Below are 17,635 nucleotides of genomic sequence, written 5' to 3'. Positions count from 1 at the left end.
GTAATAAAACTTATTCCCCACTGCTGTGTAATCCATTAAAGTAAATGTAAATGTTACTAAGAAATGATCAGACAGGAGGGGGCTTTCAGGGAATACTGTTAAGTCTTCAGTTTCTATGCCATATGTCAGGACAAGATCCAGAGTATGATTAAAGTGGTGGGTGGGCTCCTTTACATTTTGAGAGAAGCCAATTGAATCTAACAATAGATTAAATGCAGTGTTGAGGCTGTCATTCTCAGCATCTACATGGATGTTAAAATCACCCACTATAATGATTTTATCTGAACTGAGCACTAAATCAGATAAAAGGTCTGAGAAATCAGACAGAAACTCTGAAGCCTCTTTCCCACCAACAGGGTTCCGGAGCTGGTGCCTTTATTTGAACCGTTAGGTGGGTTTTCCACCGCGGAAGCACTTGGTGCTCGGCCGAAAAACGGGTTCAACTCCGGCCCCGCAAACTAGCTGGTCTCAAACCACGAACACGTGATGAAAGTGACAGAAAGGCGTGCCTCTGCCGTCTCAACATCAAGTTTTCTACCATATTACATGTGTATGACATGAGAAAAGCGAAGAGATTTTCACGGCTGTGAATTAGGTCGGGCTATAAGGCTGAACTTGCTGCTTTGTATCAGTTCATATCACAGATAAAAGGACACAAAGTGCGTACTTGTCATCTTGCTCTAATCGCTGTCTGTGTTTCCCTCTGTGCTGCACACAGATGCTGCAGTAGTTTGGTTTGGACCATAAAATGTATTTGCAGCACAAGAAAGGAGAGCGTGTTCTCCCACGTTTGTGCGCTTCGGCTTCCGTGTCCAGACGATGACCCGTCCACGCTCTTATGTAAAGGAGCAGTGCTTTGCCGGTTCATTGAAACCAGCACTGGCACAAGCACCAGCTCCTTGGCGGTGGGAAAGTAGCATGAGTAAGGGAGAAAACTACAGAGTCCGACATTGTTTTCGAAAAGTTACACACCAATTGAATATTAATTTTAGTGACCTCCAATTGGCGTAACCGGGTGTCGTTATTGCTGGTGTGAATTACGATCTTACCAAATCTACAATTAGCCTTAGCCAGCAGTTTCAAATTTCCTTGAATGGAACAGAAACACCCGGACTCTCTTTTTATTATACTTGGGGATTTTAACAGAGCAAAATTAAACCACGAACTGCCAAAATATACACAACATATTAATATTCCTACCAGGGAAGATAACACATAAACACATGCCATAAAAATCACTTTCCCTGATAAGCAGTTTGATTACATTCTCACATCATATGAGAGTTTATTTGCCAAGTGTCTGAGTTGTCGACAATATTGGATCCACCTCAAAGAATGTTTCAGCAGCCCGGGCTAACAGCGGCTAATAGCAGCCAAATCAGTGGTGCTTACTAAAACAGCAGTGTTTACCAAAAGAGAAGTCCTGGAAATCCTCAACAACTCACCTCAGTATTGCTCTCATCAGACAGAAATGAGTTTCTCTGAATCATCGACTTGTTTTAGACTCTTCACAAAGTTTTACAGCCTCCTCCAGAGTAAATAGATGTAGACGCTTCATGAGATAAACGGTGATTACCTGCATTCACTGATAAACACTGGCCAGAGCGTTTGATGGGACTTGGGAGTCTCCATCCATCTCCATCCATCCATTCGCTTCTGCTCATCCTGTTCAGGGTCGCGGGGGGGCTGGAGCCTATCCCAGCTGTCATAGGGCTCAAAATAAAAAGCAAAATAAAAATAAAAACTCAAAATATTTAATTAACACACCTATTTTTAATCCTGATTTATTGATAAGTGTTGATATTATTTCAAAATATAGTTTGTACAAAAACTGTTTTTGAACAAACAGTAGAAAGATGTCTGCTGGCCATGCCTACTGATTTTCACATAACCATGTGATAACCATGTGATAACCATGTGATTCGTTTAGTTTGGTTCACCAAACCATGGCTTCTGTACCACAGTTAACCTCTGTTAACCGCTCTGAACCATTACACCTCTACTGCACAGGTGCTTCCCAAGGATAAAAGCAATTATGTTTACTGTAAGTGATCAATAATCGCTGAGGTTTGAATCTGGAAATCAGGATCAAAAACAAACTAAAGACTAAGGCTACGTTCACACTGCAGCCTGAAGTGACCCAATTCCGATTTTTTTGTGAAATCCGATTTTTTTTTTTTTTGCGTGGTCGTTCACATTTCCAAATATATGCGACTTCGATGTGAGCTGTGTGTGAACAGCAGACGAACCTGAAAGTGTCCCGCATGCGTAGTAGAGGACGCAATAACGTCACATGTAGCGAGCACGCTCAATGTTTACGGAAGTCACACATGTTTTCCTTCCCGTGTCTGCGTAATGGGACACAGAATAGTGACGTTTGTCGAATATCAATGACGTGCAGGTCGGATGAATGCGACCTGGCTGTACACACTCAGGTCGCATTTGAAGAGATCGGATACGTATTGGATTTAAGACCACATATCCAAGTGGCCTGGGTCGCATTTGAAAAAATCCGATCTGTGTTGTTCAGACTGGCATGAAAAGATCGGATACAGGTCGCATGAGGGCGAAAAAATCGGATTTGGGTCACTTCAGGCTGCAGTGTGAACATAGCCTAAAACATGAGCATCTGTCAGATTTCTTGCTCTGGCCCCACCCGCCAGGTAGCATCACCTATCCGTGTCTGAGGTGCTTCAGGTATCCAGGTCACACAATCTTCAGTATGAATTTTTTTCTATACACAGGAGGGAATCCCAGAGGACACAGACGACTTTGGCGAGTTCCGGATGAGGGTGTCCGACCTCGTTAAAGATGTGATCTTCTTAGTTGGCTCCATGGAGTGTTTCGCTCAGGTAACTTTAATCCTCAGCTGGTTTCAGGCTGACGTTCGGCATCTTTCACCTTTATTTGTTTTATAAACATCACTTCCTATCTGAAGGTCCTTTCTGTCCTCAGCTGTATTCTACGCTGAAGGACGGGAACCCTCCATGGGAGGTGACAGAAGCTGTCCTCTTCATCATGGCTTCTATTGCAAAGAGTGTCGACCCGTGAGTATCTACATCACCCTCACAGGAAGTTTCCTCAAAGACATTCAGCAGTTAAATGTTTGCTCTTCATGTTGGATTTCAGAGAGAACAACCCAACCCTGACGGAGGTGCTGCAGCAAATTGTGTTGCTTCCTGAAAGTGTCCATATGGCAGTGAGATACACAAGCATCGAGCTGGTTGGAGAGATGAGTGAGGTTGTGGACAGGAACCCCAGATTTCTTGGTACGAAAGAATGATCTGAGCGATAGCCACATGCTGATGGTGGTTGGAGCAGTGTCATTACAGACTGCAGTCAGCCATGTTTTAATTTTTTCTTCCTCACGTTTCACAGCTCAGCATTTGTGTCTGAACATGTTCGTTAATCTGGTTTGTGTACTTCCTGTCAGACCCTGTGTTGAACTACCTGATGAAAGGTCTGCGAGAGAAACCGCTGGCATCTGCAGCAGCGAAGGCGATCCACAACATCTGCTCCGTGTGCAGAGACCACATGGCCCAACACTTCCATGGGCTGCTGGACATTGCTCGCTCACTCGACTCCTTCGCACTGTCCACAGAGGCTGCTGTTGGCCTCCTCAAAGGTACCTGCACTGACCTCATCACATGCCTGCTATGACATCATCAGGTACCTGTGATTGGTAGAAAGTTGAAACAGACAGGACTGGTGCTGTGGCAAAGGTTTATTCTTCTGAATGATGTGAAAGGAAGAGGATGACAGTGCAGTATGTTTCTGTGTAAACACAGTGTACCTGTTACCTGTACAGGTACAGCTCTGGTTCTGGCTCGACTTCCTCTGGAGAAGATCGCAGAGTGTCTGAGTGACCTGTGTGCTGTTCAGGTCATGGCTCTGAAGAAGGTCAGAGGATGTTTGTTTGTTTGTTTACTTTTGTGTTTGTTGTGTTGTTTACCCTTTTATGTGTTTTGTTTTTTCAGCTTCTGGCTGAGCAATCCACAAACGGTAAATCAGCTGATCCGACCGTGTGGCTGGACAGGTTGGCTGTGATCTTCAGGTGAGTTCACCTGTTCATTTACCTGCAGTGAAATTTTATTGAAACAGCTGACAGCAAACATGTCATCTCTCTGCAGACACACAAACCCGATTGTGGAGAATGGACAGACTCACCCCTGTCAGAAAGTCATCCAGGAGGTAACACATCTGCACTCCTCTCCTTACCTGGAAGTCTGATTTGAATAGAATGATTTGAATAGATGTGAAAGATACCTGTGGTCATGTGACTCACCTACAGATCTGGCCCGTGCTGTCGGAGACTCTGAACACTCACCAGGCTGATAACCGGATCGTGGAGCGCTGCTGCCGCTGCCTCAGGTTCGCTGTACGCTGTGTTGGGAAAGGCTCCGCCTCCCTGCTACAGCCGCTTGTCACACAGGTGAGATTTCCTTCCTGAGAGGACTGATGTTTGGATCATCAACAGTTGCGGGTTCAAGAAACTAAAAATAAACTGAGTTTTTGCTTCCCGAACAGCTAATCAGAGTCAGTTCAGTCAGATATGAATATGTTCATCCTGAGTTAATGAAAGAAAGCCGTCATCAGTGGAGCTCCAATACCTGGATTCTCCATGACAATGGGTAAATGAAGAGCAGAGCCTGTCTTTGAATACAGAGGAGCAGGAATATGAACAAGTGTCAGTGCTGACCAAGATATTTATCTTAGAAACAGGAGGGGAGAAAAGACCATCACAGACTGAATGAAGTTGATGCTATCTGGGGCCATTTAGCCAGCTGGATTTGATTCAGTGAAGCCGAATCCTTATTTTACATTTTATTTTAAATCTTATAATTCAGCTGTAACCTGACAGGACACAAGGTGGAGGAAAAAGATCAGACACACAGGGTCTCTCTTCCAAGAACCTGTTAGTAAATGATTTAATAATTGATCAACATTAGGGCTGCAGCTATCGATTATTTTAGTAATCGAGTATTCTATTGATTATTCTATCGATTACTCGAGTAATCAGATTAGAAATACTTTTTCCTTATTAACAGTTCATCTGCATATTTTAACTTCCGTACTGCCGTTTTTCCCTGTGTGAAACAATCAGGGTGGTTACAGGTGATTCTTTCCATCTGAGCTCGCCATCTCCGGCTCCACCTTGTGCAGACAGACTGCACGTAGAACAGCTGACTGCTGTTGTTGTGTTATCAGTGTTTATGTTGAAAAACTGGGGGCTGCTAGAGCACAATGTTGTAATGCTTTGTATTCACAAGCATTATCCTAAACACATTTCTACTGCAGGTCTGTATTTAGTCACTGATCAGGGATTAAAGTACGATGGGGGAAGGGGTCCTTCTGGTACCGGACGATCGCTAGTGCTAATGGCGGAACTTGCTAGTAAACCGCGGTTAAACTGGAAGCTGAAGTAGAGAAAAAAAATAGCAGCTGAAATTCGCAACACAGCGAGCACAACACACAAACATGGTAGAGAGCGGTGGAGGCGTGGAAAAACATGTCAGCTATGATCCAAGTGTCAAAGGGAATCCGTCGCAGCGACTGAGAGTTTTTTAGAATGTAAGGGTTTTTTTAAACGCCTGATACACACTCCAGTCCAGTAGGCAGCGGTAATACAGCTCTAGGCTGGTTTTTCTACCGACATTAAACCCACAAGAAGAAAAAGACGACAACTACGGAGAAACGCTCCATTTACACGGGGATACCTGAGCGCTGCAGAGTTTAAACAAAGCATCGAAGCAGCAAATTTGTGTCGAGGATTTTTTATAATTGAATTATTCGAGTTACTCGATGAATCGTTGCAGCCCTAATCAACATATTGATTTATTCTGCCTTACGGAAACCTGGTTATACCAGGATAAATATGTTAGTTTAAATGAATCAACACCCCCAAGTCACACTAACTGTCAGAATGCTCAAAGCACAGGTCGAGGAGGAGGAGTAGCAGCAATCTTCTGTTCCAGCTTATTAATTAATCAAAGATTCAAAGTTTTAATTCTTTTGAAAGCCTAAAAATGATCAATCTGTCTTTATTAGTTGGCTGTGTACCACAGGCCTTCAAGGTGGCTGTAATTAAACCACTACTTAAAAAGCCATCACTGACCCAGCTGTCTTAGCTAATTATAGGCCAATCTCCAACCTTCCTTTTCTCTCAAAGATCCTTGAAAGAGTAGTTGTAAAACAGCTAACTGATCATCTGCAGAGGAACGGTTTATTTGAAGAGTTTCAGTTGGGTTTCAGAATTCATCACAGTACAGAAACAGCATTAGTGAAGGTTACCAATGATCTTCTTACAGCGTCTGACCGTGGACTCATCTCTGTTCTTGTCCTGTTGGACCTCAGTGCAACTTTTGTTGACCATAACATTTTATCACAGAGATTAGAGCATGCCATCCTTGGAAAAGTTTCCCTCAAATCAGGGTTAACAAACTCAGTTTTATCCAGACCTACTTCCTGGAACTGGAACCTGATGAGTAATAAATCTTTCAGCCTCTGGGGGGTGCTGTCTGTGGGTTTTTTTTAAACACAATCAGGAAATCAGTGATATCATAATATTAAACACCTGTCCATTAGTACACATTAGCTCACGGTTTCTGAAATGTTCCTCCTTTGAGTAAAACTGACTTTAAACTCTGACTGTGATTAGTTTGGAGAGAATCCGAAATTCCAGATGACGCCATATTGTTTTGCTTCACATGTCTGTCATCATCAGATGGTGAGCGTGTACCAGGTGTATCCACACTCATGCTTTCTGTACCTGGGCAGCATCCTGGTGGATGAATACGGCATGGAGGAGGGCTGCAGGCAAGGGTTGCTTGACATGCTACAGGTAAGCACACCTGGGCACTGTGGCTCTGGCTCTCTTTGTGTTACCTGCTTGACTGAGCTGAAGCCTGTATTACAAAGCAGGATTTTCTCTGAACCAGGTAACTTCAGGATTAACTCTGGGTTTTCTGTACTACAGAGGTGGTTCATTTTTTACCCAGGGTAACTTATGCTGTGAACCTAATTTGCCCTAGAGCAGGTAAGTTTCAGGTGAGAGATCAATAGGTGTGAAATCACCGCCTATTGTCACCATTCCTGGAAGATCCCTTGGACCTCTGCGGGGAGAGTAGGAGGGATTTTCAGTATCTAAAGTCTTTGTGTTTCCCTAATGAGCCTTACTAATAAATATAAGTAATAAATAGACATTCTTAGATTTTTTTTTTTTTTGCTTTTGGTTGCAAACAATTTTACAAGTTTTATTGTTCTATAAGCATTAGTATCTCATCCTAAAACAGTACACCTGCACTGGACTTGCTGAGCGCATCAGATTTGTATGTAGACTAAGCCTATTTTTGAGTTTAGTTTTATATTTAATCTTTACTCTGAAACCGTTAAACAGCACCAAGTCTGCAGCTGCCAGAATAAAAACTGAAGCTGGCAGGAGCAGGTTATGTTCTTGGTTTTGAAATCGTCTTAAAGCGCCATGTTTTATTTTCAGCATGTTTTAAGTGCAATATAGATTTTGGGAATTTGTTTTATGTGTGCAGGTTGTTGAGCCGTACCTTAATAAAACCACTGAATGAAGCACAAACGCTGCCTCGCATTGTCACAGGAATGTGTGTGTACTAAGTTGGTAACTTAGGAAATGTATAAATGTTCTACTTGATAATCTGCTGCTAAGACTCTTTTACACTGCAAGAACCAAAGAACACACGACAAGGATACTTTAATCAACCACATCAGTATCACTTTGATCTGTGACAAACTGAATGATGTCCACGTCTCCTTCACCAGGCTGTGGGACAGGAAGCTTCTATGCTATTTAGGGATAATTCACAATTATCGACATTTTCCAATGCGTACAAGGCGTACGACAGGAGGGAGGGAGTTAACACCCAGGATATGCTTTTCATATAGTTAGAAAATGTTGGTCGGTCGATGTAATTTGAGCATCCAGTCCAGTAGGTGGCGGTATTGTACCTCTAAGCTGGTTTTCCAACCACCAGTAAAACCAATAGAAGAAGAGGCAATAATTTTCTAGCAAATACCAGAAATCACTTTTTGGCACAACACCGGCAATGCTGGAGGGACTCACACCACTGCACCATTGCGTGGTCTGCAGCGATTCGGGTTGCCACCCGTCCCATAAAATATGGAATCGTCCTTTATTTGGCAACTAAATGTTGCGTCCCGTATTGAACCAATACGGGACACGATTTGTTCGGTATTTTCAAAAATGTCCAATACTCATGTCTGTCACACACACATCAACACTAAATAGAACAATAAAACACAGAAGAAAATATAGGAAATACTAAGGCCAGCAAAATTGTTGTGGATCCTCTTAGGACCTCCCGGCCTGCCACAGGAAATGGTGTTGCCTGCTGGCGCTGCTGTCACCGTTTCCTAGTGACAGATGTCACACACCCGCGCCTTTTAAAAACTACCACACCCGACACGCTACCACGTCCCCAGAAACGAAAACGTATGCAAAGATACAGACGTGAGTGGGAAGATGCACATCCATTGCTGAACAGTGTCAGTGGGGATGAGTTTAATATAATCTGATCTAAGGCAGCATGGATCAGGAGAGCAACACTGCAGAACCATAAGAGCTGAGAAAAGCCAGGCATCAGTGTCGCAGTGCTTCATCCCATAGTCATCTCCTGACACTGATATGGTACAGAACATTATGTTATTATTGATTCAGTTTTCTATTGTGCTTTAGCAGACTATTGTGGTTTGATTGTTTAGGACGTTGAGTCTGAATGATCATTACTTGAATATACAGTAGTATTAGTATACATATATATGCCCATTGAAAGAACAAATGATGCCAATAGATTAACAGTAAACCTCTGATTCTTGAGACTTTGGCGAAATCATGTCCCACCAAAAAAGTGCAAATTCCATTGCACATTAAATGTAAAAATTCATAAAACTGGGGTTAATTCTCTGAGAGATTTTGGCACAAACATTATGATTTTTATTTAGTGACTTATATCATTTTATGATATGCGGGCGCCCACAAAATAATTTGTCCCAAGACAAGAGTCTATAATTTTGATTTGATGAAAAACTCTTAAAAGTCTTTTTAAAATATGAAATATCTCAGAAAGATGAAAGAGGAAAAAACGAAAAGTCAAGCTAAAAGCTTATTTGTGGTCACTTAAAGTTTGTCCCAAGTTTTTGTGAACAGATTTTTATAAAAAAAAGTAATAAAATCAGGCAACTTCATGATTACTTACATTCCTGCGGGTTTTTCCTCTTTAGGTAAAAGCGTCCCAGGGTTCACAAAGAGAGTCCCTGCAGCAAGAACAGTTATGCACTTTAAAGCTGCTGCTGTCAGGTCACAACATGGTGACAATTTTAAAAAATATGTAAAAAACATATTTTTATAAAAGTTACATACTGCAGCTTTAAGAGTTGCATTAAGTTTTCAACTTATTTAGTTCATTGGTGCACTCTACACAAACAGATTAAATTAGGTGCTAGTGCTACTGTCATGTGGTAGATAATATAGTATATCATTTACTAGGTTAATTGTGCAATAACTTGTGTGCAGGTTGTGTTTCATTGCACTTTGTTATATATTTGCATGCAATGCAACCTTATTTAACAGCACTTGATATGCAGCAATCTTTCACAATAAAGTCTTCATTACTAAAAAAAGTATTTAATTTTATGTATGACTTTCTTGATCACCCCTTTACAAATAAACACAACATAAAATGTGAGTCGGGCAACTTGGGCCATGTTGGTCATGGTCCTGAGAAGCCTTTGCGGGGATCCCTTATTTTCATTTGTGAAAGGTGGCAACCCTAGCAGCGATATGGCCTTCGGTCTGGCGGATCAGTTTAAAGGCCTGATTGAATTATTTAAAATAGGCCATCATCGATTCACAAATTTACTCTACTGACGATACCGCAGCAATTTCCTAATGCTGTGAACCTGTTCACCCATATGGCAATAAAACCTTCTGATTCTGATTAGACAGGAACAAGCTGCGAGTGCTGTGAAGCAGGTGTGGAAAGCAGCTAAGATAAATTCAACAAGAAGTGGAAGCATTGTTCCAAAATTGGAAAACGTATGCAGTAAACCGCAGAAAACGGTGATGGATTTTATTCAGAAGGTATGAACATTAATTCTACATGTTCCTGGCCTGTTTTCATCTATGCTGGCCTGTATATTTGTGCGTAATTTGGTGACTGGCGGCCAGCGCTGTATGTACACAAAACACAGCAACAGCGGAGTTGTCAGTTTTCCGGTGTTGGGCCAAAAAGTGATTAACAATTTTTTTAAAAAGATCAGATTAGATTAGATTAAACTTTATTAAAAATGTATTATCTTTGCTTATATCGGTAAATAGGCTGTCGTGCACAGCATATGAAGGGCTTATATATAAAATGAAGAAATGACTTGGTTTGCAAATATATTTATGACTCTGCGTTATTGTAGCTACATTATAATCAATCCAGTCCTTTTTGGCTACTCTTTATAGAACTGTATTGTTATCTTTGTTGCAGTTTCTGCAGCCCTCTTGGCAGACCTCTCCAGAAAAAAGACATTTTTAATGTCAATGATAATTTTTACCTTTATTAATAAAGAATATATGAAAGTCACTTTGCTAAAATCTGACTGCAGCTTCTACCTTGTGACAGAAATGTTCTTTATGACTCAAAATGAATTGATATCATTCATAAGAGATGATGGTTGAGATACACGTGACTGATTATAGGCCCGCAAGTCATTTACAACAATATAAATACCAGCAACAATTTTTTGGGCAAATACCGGAAATCACTTTTTGGCACAAGACCGGCTACTCAGATGACAAATTGCTCCACTGCCAGTACAGTGTGGCGGCATGTAAAAAGAGTACGCTTTGTACACTTTGGAAAATGTTGATAATTGTGAATCATCCCTTAAATGGATCCAATTTAAAGTTTCAGAGCTCTGATATGCACCTTACAAATAAACAGCAGCACTGAGAGTTACTCAGCCACACAGTCATTCACTGCAGTTCAGATCTTTGTTTTAGCCTCTGTGAAAGAAATCATAGAGCAGGGCTATTCAATTAGCGGCCCGGGGGCCACATCCAGCCCACGAACCCCCTTTGACTGGCCCACCCCCTGACTGACCCAACGTAAGCTGCAAAAACGTATTTAAATCATATTTGCTATGACAGTTTTAAAAATTCCCACCCTTCCTCTTGTACTTGAACGCACCACTAGCAACGCCAGCCCAGAATACTCTCTCCAAGTGTGACAACCGCCAAAATATATCACTGACAGGTCAAAAAAGGAAAATTGACAAGGAAAATCGCCGTTTTAACCCTGCTTGGACTGATAAATGTGTTTATTTTACCCCAAAGACTGAACTCTAAGACTGAACTCATTAAGTCAGCATTACTTTGAATATGCAGAAGAACCTTTAATTTTACAGGTATTAAGTGTTCACTTGGTGCAATTTCTTTTGTTGAAATATTTAATGCACTGCATCAGTTGGTCTATCTAGTTCAACAAATGCACTTTTGCAAATACATCTAAAATGTTATAGAAGATTAGATTAGATTAGATTCAACTTTATTGTCATTACACATGTACAATACAAGGCAACGAAATGTAGTTTAGCATCTAACCAGTAGTGCAATAAGCAGTAGTTAAACAGTAATATAATATAATGAATATGCTTGTGAGTATATTAATGTGAATATATTAGAGGTATTATAGACATACAGTTAAAATATAAAGGTGCTATACATATGTATGAAAGAATTTATCAATTTAAATCTCAATATGAGATGGATGTTTTTATGTCCGCATTTCAATACAAAATGTGCTAAATGAGTAAAACTATGAGAATATGCAATATACAATTATACAGTGATGTACCATGTAACAAGTGATGTAAATGAATGTGGTACAGTCAATGTCCAGGATGTAAGTGAATGTTAATGGTGGACAGAGTTCAGTAAGGAGACAGCTCTGGGGAAAAAGCTGTTCTTCAGTCTGGTCGTCCTGGTCCGTAGGCTTCTAAAGCGCCTGCCAGAGGGCAGAGTGACAAAAAGTCTATGAGCAGGGTGATAGACTTTACTGTTGCAAAAAGTTATTACATTTTTTTTTTATTAAACATATGTGTGGTGAATAGATGCCTTGTTAAAAATATTCTGGTCAAGGTTTGGACCAAATGTTAAAATTTGCAATGCACTTGAATTAATTTGCTCATCAATAAATGATGCAGTATAAAGCCTTTATTGTGAATTCCTTTATTTATTTTTATGACTTAGTTCAGGTGTTAGCATATTTAGAGTTAAATCTCAAGAAATAATATAAGTAGGGGTCTTCGGCCCAGTGGCATCTCAAAATTTTCAAATCTGGCCCAGAACAAAAAGTCATTGAATAGGCCTGTCATAGAGGGTCAAAACGTACTCACACATGGGCGCCCGGGTAGCTCAATAGTGGAGCAGGCGACCACATATATATGCTGCGGTGCGGGCGGCATGGGTTTGAGTCCCGGCTTGTCACCAGCTTGCACGCGTGTCTTCCCCTGTATCTTCCCCCCGTTTCCTGTCTACTATCAATGAAAGCCGCTGTGGCCAAAAATGCAAAAAAAAAAACCAGACTCACACACACTGCTCAGATGCAGCAGATACATCTCTTTTATGTGAATGCACAGGGGGAACCCTGGGCTAACTTATTAAGCTGATAACCAGTTTGTGCGACCTTTTATCCTGATCACCAATGTTAGGGTCTGAGAATCCAAATCATTTGAAAGATATCCTGGGTGTGCTGAGCTTGGTTCATAGTACAGGGTCTAGGTCATTGGTGATGATGGTGATTATGTTGCTTCCTCCTCCTGCAGGCTCTCTGTATGCCAACCTTCCAGCTGCTGGAGCAGCCAAACGGTTTGAGGAATCACCCTGACACTGTGGATGACCTTTTCAGGCTGGCCACCAGGTATGTCTGAAGCTCCACCTGTTTAAGTCTGAGCCAGGTTCCTCAGGTACTACTCTACCACCGCTGAGGTGCCAGTGCTTGTGTCTGTTTCAGTGAACTGGTGAAATGCTTAAGAACAAGCCCGCGTTTCCACCACGATTTGTGAACTGATCCTTTACGTGTGAGTGTGGGCGGGTCCTCGTCTGGACATGGAAGCCGAAGTGCACATACGTGGAAGAACACGCTCCCCTTTCTTGTGCTGCAAACAAATGTGTTCAAACAACATGGTCCAAACAAAACTACTGCAGTATCTGTGTGCAGCACAGAGGTAAACGCAGAGGCCCAGTTTCCCATACAGGGATTATGTCTAATCCTGGACTAAATACTTTTTTTTGTTGTGGTCTTCATTGACCTTTTCCTTTTAGTCTAGGACCATGCTTAATCCATGACTGGGAAACTGGCTGAGACAGCGATTACAAGCAAGATGGCAAGTACGCAGTTTGTGTCCTTTTATCTGTGATATGAACTGATACAAACCAGCAAGTTCAGCCTTAGGACCCAACCTAATTCAAAGCCGTAAAAATCACTTCGCTTTTCTCATATAATACACACCATGCAGTGAAATAGCGGTAGAAAACTTTATGTTGAGATGGCAAAGTCACGCCCTTCTGCCGCTTGCGTCACGCATTCTTGGTTCCAGACCAGCTGCCTTGCAGTTGAACACATTTTTCGGCCAAGCACCGAGTGCATTCACGGTGGAAAAAACGCTGAATGGTTCAAATACTGGCACCGGAACCCCGTCGGTGGAAAAGAGGCCAGGGAGCACTTTATTAGAACCCCAGACTCTGTAGATCTGGCCTGTTCTCACCTGGTGTCGTCATCTGCTCAGGTTTGTCCAGCGAAGTCCCGTCACATTACTCAGCAGCAGCATCATCGTTCACATCATCCAGTGCGCCATTGCCGCTGCCTCATTGGACCACCGAGACGCCAACTGCAGCGTGATGAAATTTGTGCGAGACCTCATCCACACGGGAGTTGCCAATGATGTGAGTCAGCAGAATGCGTGCCATAAATGCCTGTAATGTCACATGACTGTAAAATGTTAACACCTGTGTGTCTACAGCATGAGGAGGACTTCGAGGTGAGAAAGCGTCTGATTGGTCAGGCCATGGAGCAGCACGGCCAGCAGCTCGTCACTCAGCTGATGCACTCATGTTGTTTCTGTCTGCCGCCGTACACGCTACCTGACGTTGCCGAAGTGCTCTGGGAGATCATGGTGTTTGACCGGCCGGTGAGTATGCACGGTGAGGTGTGTGTACGCACATGTGCTCGGGTGAGCGAGTACAGGTACTGATTTTTTTAAATTATTTTTTTCCATCCTTCTGTTGCAGATGTTCTGCCGCTGGTTAGAAAGCGCTCTGAAAGGTTTACCGAAGGAGACGTCGGGAGGCACCGTGACTGTCACCCACAAACAGCTGACTGACTTCCACAAACAGGTCACCAGGTAAGACATCACAAAGTGTTCAGCTTCCTTCTTTTCAAGGACAGGTAACAGATAATGGGTGAAGGAGATTCATGTTCATTCGGGTGTTTATTCAAGTTGCTTCTCTTTTAAAACTTGCGTAGTGTTCAGGTGAGTCCATGACTTATCAGACTGTGAGGCGTTCAGGGACAGGTGTGGCTGACTGTGAGGCGTTCAGGGACAGGTGTGGCTGACTGTGAGGCGTTCAGGGACAGGTGTGGCTGACTGTGAGGCGTTCAGGGACAGGTGTGGCTGACTGTGAGGTGGTAAAACTGGCTGAGGCATGTCATGTTTTGTTGAGACTCGCCCATTTGACAGTGGAACGCAGACAATCTGGAGTCCAGAGCGAGCGAGTCTGGACTTGTCCTAACCTCAGAGAAAGGTTTCAGGTGTAGGAAAAACGTGCTGCTTGTAAGAGTTCATCTGGACAGGTAAAAACTTCTTCACCTGACGAGTTTTAAACTGGAGAATGAATCTAATTATCAGGTTTAAGGTTTATAATAAAGTTCAGAGCTGCTGTGTTTCGAATACCATTAAATACCTGCACAGGTGTCAAGTTAATAACCTCACATTTGTTCTTCTCTGCAGTGCTGAGGAGTGTAAACAGGTGTGCTGGGCCATCAGAGAGTTCACTAGACTGTTCCGATAGCTGCAGCCTTCTCACACCGCCAGGTGAGACTGTACACTCAGGTACATTCAGGTAGGTGTTTAGTCTGTTTGTTTGTTTCTCTGATGTGTTTAAGACTTCTTTTTTCCCAGGTAAATCTTTTGTTGACGAGCATTCAGAGGTGACGGCAATAATCTGCGTCTGCAGACGAGGATCCAAAGGAGTGATGATGATGATGACAGAGGACTTCGAATGTGAACAGGGTGGCTCACTCTGAAGGGCTGACAGATGGAAGACTGATTGGACAGAATGAGTCCACCCCATCTCACCTGAACTCACCTAACTTCACCTGCAGCAGGTAGTGAGTGGGTGGGGCTGGGTCCAGCAGGTGGGCAGGGTCAGGAGGCTGCAGTCATAAATCAGAGGATGTGCCTGGTCAACAGTTTTTAGAGATTTATTTTTGGACTTTGGTCGTGGTGTTTTTTTTGTCCGTGCCATAAAAGGAGCCAAAAGATTTCCCATGATGCTCTTGGCTGCAGCGTGCTGCAGGAGGATTTGGCGTCACCTTTGACCTTTTTAACTTTGGTTGAATTTTAGTTGTTCTTCCACAAAGTGAAACAGTGAACTCTGGGTAATGAGGCGGAGAGACTGACACCATGACATCATCGGTGATGTAGCCTTGTTGTAAACAAATAAAAACAAAAAAACTGCTCGTCCAGTGTCTCTGGTTATTACTGTCACCTGGCAGTACCTGGAAGAGGGGGAGGAGCTGTCTGCTGTAAAGCCTTCATTCAGAACCAGTCATGGCTGCAGTTTGGGTCAGAATAGATCTGTTAGCAATAAGCAGTCTAAAACATGACTTATCAGTAATTAAATAGCTTTTTTTTTCCTCATTTCAAATTGTTTCTGAACTGTTCGTGCTATGCTGGAGCCTCAGTTCTCTAGCTTCTCTCCCCTCGGTGCTCGAGGCTTTTATCGACGGCCAGCCTTTACCCCGTTTAGCCTGTCAACTGACAAGTGGCCGCGTCTACCAGACATACAGTTGTGTTCAAAATAATAGCAGTGCATTCAAAAACATGAATAAAGCTCAGAATCCTTATAATAGTTTTTATTTACAGGTATTGGGGACACTGCACATTATATTCTAAATCAAAACGTAGAAAAATGTATAAATTTTCCAATTACTTTAGAGGAAATTAAGAAAAATTAATGTTGGGCTGTTCAAAAAAATGGCAGTGTCTGCATTTTTCTTTATAAACTCAACTACCGTATTTTTAGTATAAGTCGCACCAGCCAAAAAAATGCATAATAAAGAAGAAAAAAACATATATAAGTCGCACTGGACTATAAGTCGCATTTTTGAGGGGAAATTTATTTGATAAAATCCAAGACCAAGAACAGATATTTCATCTTGAAAGGCAATTTAAAATAATAATGGATTAAAGAACAGGCCGAATGGTTCCAGCCCAGGATGATTTGACAACTTTCCACAATTCCTCTGCATTTCTTGGTTTTGCATCAGAAACAGCATTTTTGACGTCACCCCATAAGTTTTCTATTGGATTAAGGTCCGGGGATTGGACTGACCACTCCATAACTTTCATTTTGTTGGTCTGGAACCAAGATGCTGCTCGCTTACTGGTGTGTTTGGGGTCTTTGTCTTGTTGAAACACCCATTTCAAGGGCATTTCCTCTTCAGCATAAGGCAGCATGACCTCTTAAAGTATTTTGATATATGCAAACTGATCCATGATCCCTGGTATGCGATAAATAGGCCCGACACCATAGTAAGAGAAACATCCCCATATCATGATGCTTGCACCACCATGCTTCACTGTGTACTGTGGCTTGAATTCAGTGTTTAGGGGTCGTCTGACAAACTGTCTGGGGCCCTTGGACCCAAAAAGAACAATCTTACTTTCATCAGTCCACAAAATGTTTCTACATTTCTCTACAGGCCAGTCGATGTGCTCTTTGGCAAATTGCCACCTCTTCAGCACATGCCTTTTTTTTTAACAGTGGGATTTTATGGGGGCTTCTTGTCGGCAGATTAGTCTCACACAGGTGTCTTCTAATTGTCACAGTACTCACAGGTAACATCAGACTGTCTCTGATCACCCTGGAGCTGATCACTGGCTGAGTCTTTCAAATACTGGTTCTTCGATCCATTTGAATGGTAGTCTTCCGTTTTTGTCCACATCTCTCTGGCTTTGCTTTCCATTTTAGAACACTGGAGATCATCAGCCTATTGTTTTCTGCACTTCTTTATATCAGAATCAGAATCAGAATACTTTATTGATCCCAGAGGGAAATTTCTGTTGTTACAGCTGCAACTGTTTCATTTAAACGAGTAAACCAAAAACACAATAACATACACTAAAGGCATAAAAATATAAAGACTAAAGAGATAATTTGACTATATACACATCTAAATCTATACACATGAAACTTGTGAGTGCAAAAATTTTTTAAATAGGTGTCATTATATATATATGCACAGTCCTTTTTTGTACAATGTATAAGTGTATGTTTTATATGTTTTCCTCTCTCCAATCAACATTTTAATCAAAG

At 42.0% G+C, this 17,635-nt stretch overlaps 1 protein-coding gene across 1 annotated transcript in view; it reads left to right on the top strand.

The window, feature by feature from the left end:
* Positions 1 to 15,776, top strand: part of tnpo3 (transportin 3) — a 30,319-nt gene extending 14,543 nt beyond the window's left edge. Inside the window, exons 9-23 of the mRNA XM_030720038.1 lie at positions 2,745 to 2,852; positions 2,956 to 3,047; positions 3,130 to 3,269; positions 3,434 to 3,625; positions 3,809 to 3,900; positions 3,978 to 4,054; positions 4,131 to 4,191; positions 4,292 to 4,432; positions 6,725 to 6,841; positions 12,862 to 12,956; positions 13,825 to 13,981; positions 14,059 to 14,226; positions 14,327 to 14,439; positions 15,046 to 15,129; positions 15,217 to 15,776. Of these exons, the coding sequence (XP_030575898.1) occupies positions 2,745 to 2,852; positions 2,956 to 3,047; positions 3,130 to 3,269; positions 3,434 to 3,625; positions 3,809 to 3,900; positions 3,978 to 4,054; positions 4,131 to 4,191; positions 4,292 to 4,432; positions 6,725 to 6,841; positions 12,862 to 12,956; positions 13,825 to 13,981; positions 14,059 to 14,226; positions 14,327 to 14,439; positions 15,046 to 15,106 (1,614 nt within the window). The 3' untranslated portion in view covers positions 15,107 to 15,129; positions 15,217 to 15,776. The remainder of the gene's footprint in view (positions 1 to 2,744; positions 2,853 to 2,955; positions 3,048 to 3,129; positions 3,270 to 3,433; positions 3,626 to 3,808; positions 3,901 to 3,977; positions 4,055 to 4,130; positions 4,192 to 4,291; positions 4,433 to 6,724; positions 6,842 to 12,861; positions 12,957 to 13,824; positions 13,982 to 14,058; positions 14,227 to 14,326; positions 14,440 to 15,045; positions 15,130 to 15,216) is intronic.
* Positions 15,777 to 17,635: the final 1,859 nt, after the last annotated feature.

The sequence above is a fragment of the Archocentrus centrarchus genome, chromosome 23 (genome assembly GCF_007364275.1).
Source record: "Archocentrus centrarchus isolate MPI-CPG fArcCen1 chromosome 23, fArcCen1, whole genome shotgun sequence".
Lineage (NCBI taxonomy): Eukaryota > Metazoa > Chordata > Actinopteri > Cichliformes > Cichlidae > Archocentrus > Archocentrus centrarchus.
Note: the sequence above shows the minus strand (reverse complement) of the source record. Positions and strands in the feature narration are given on the sequence as shown.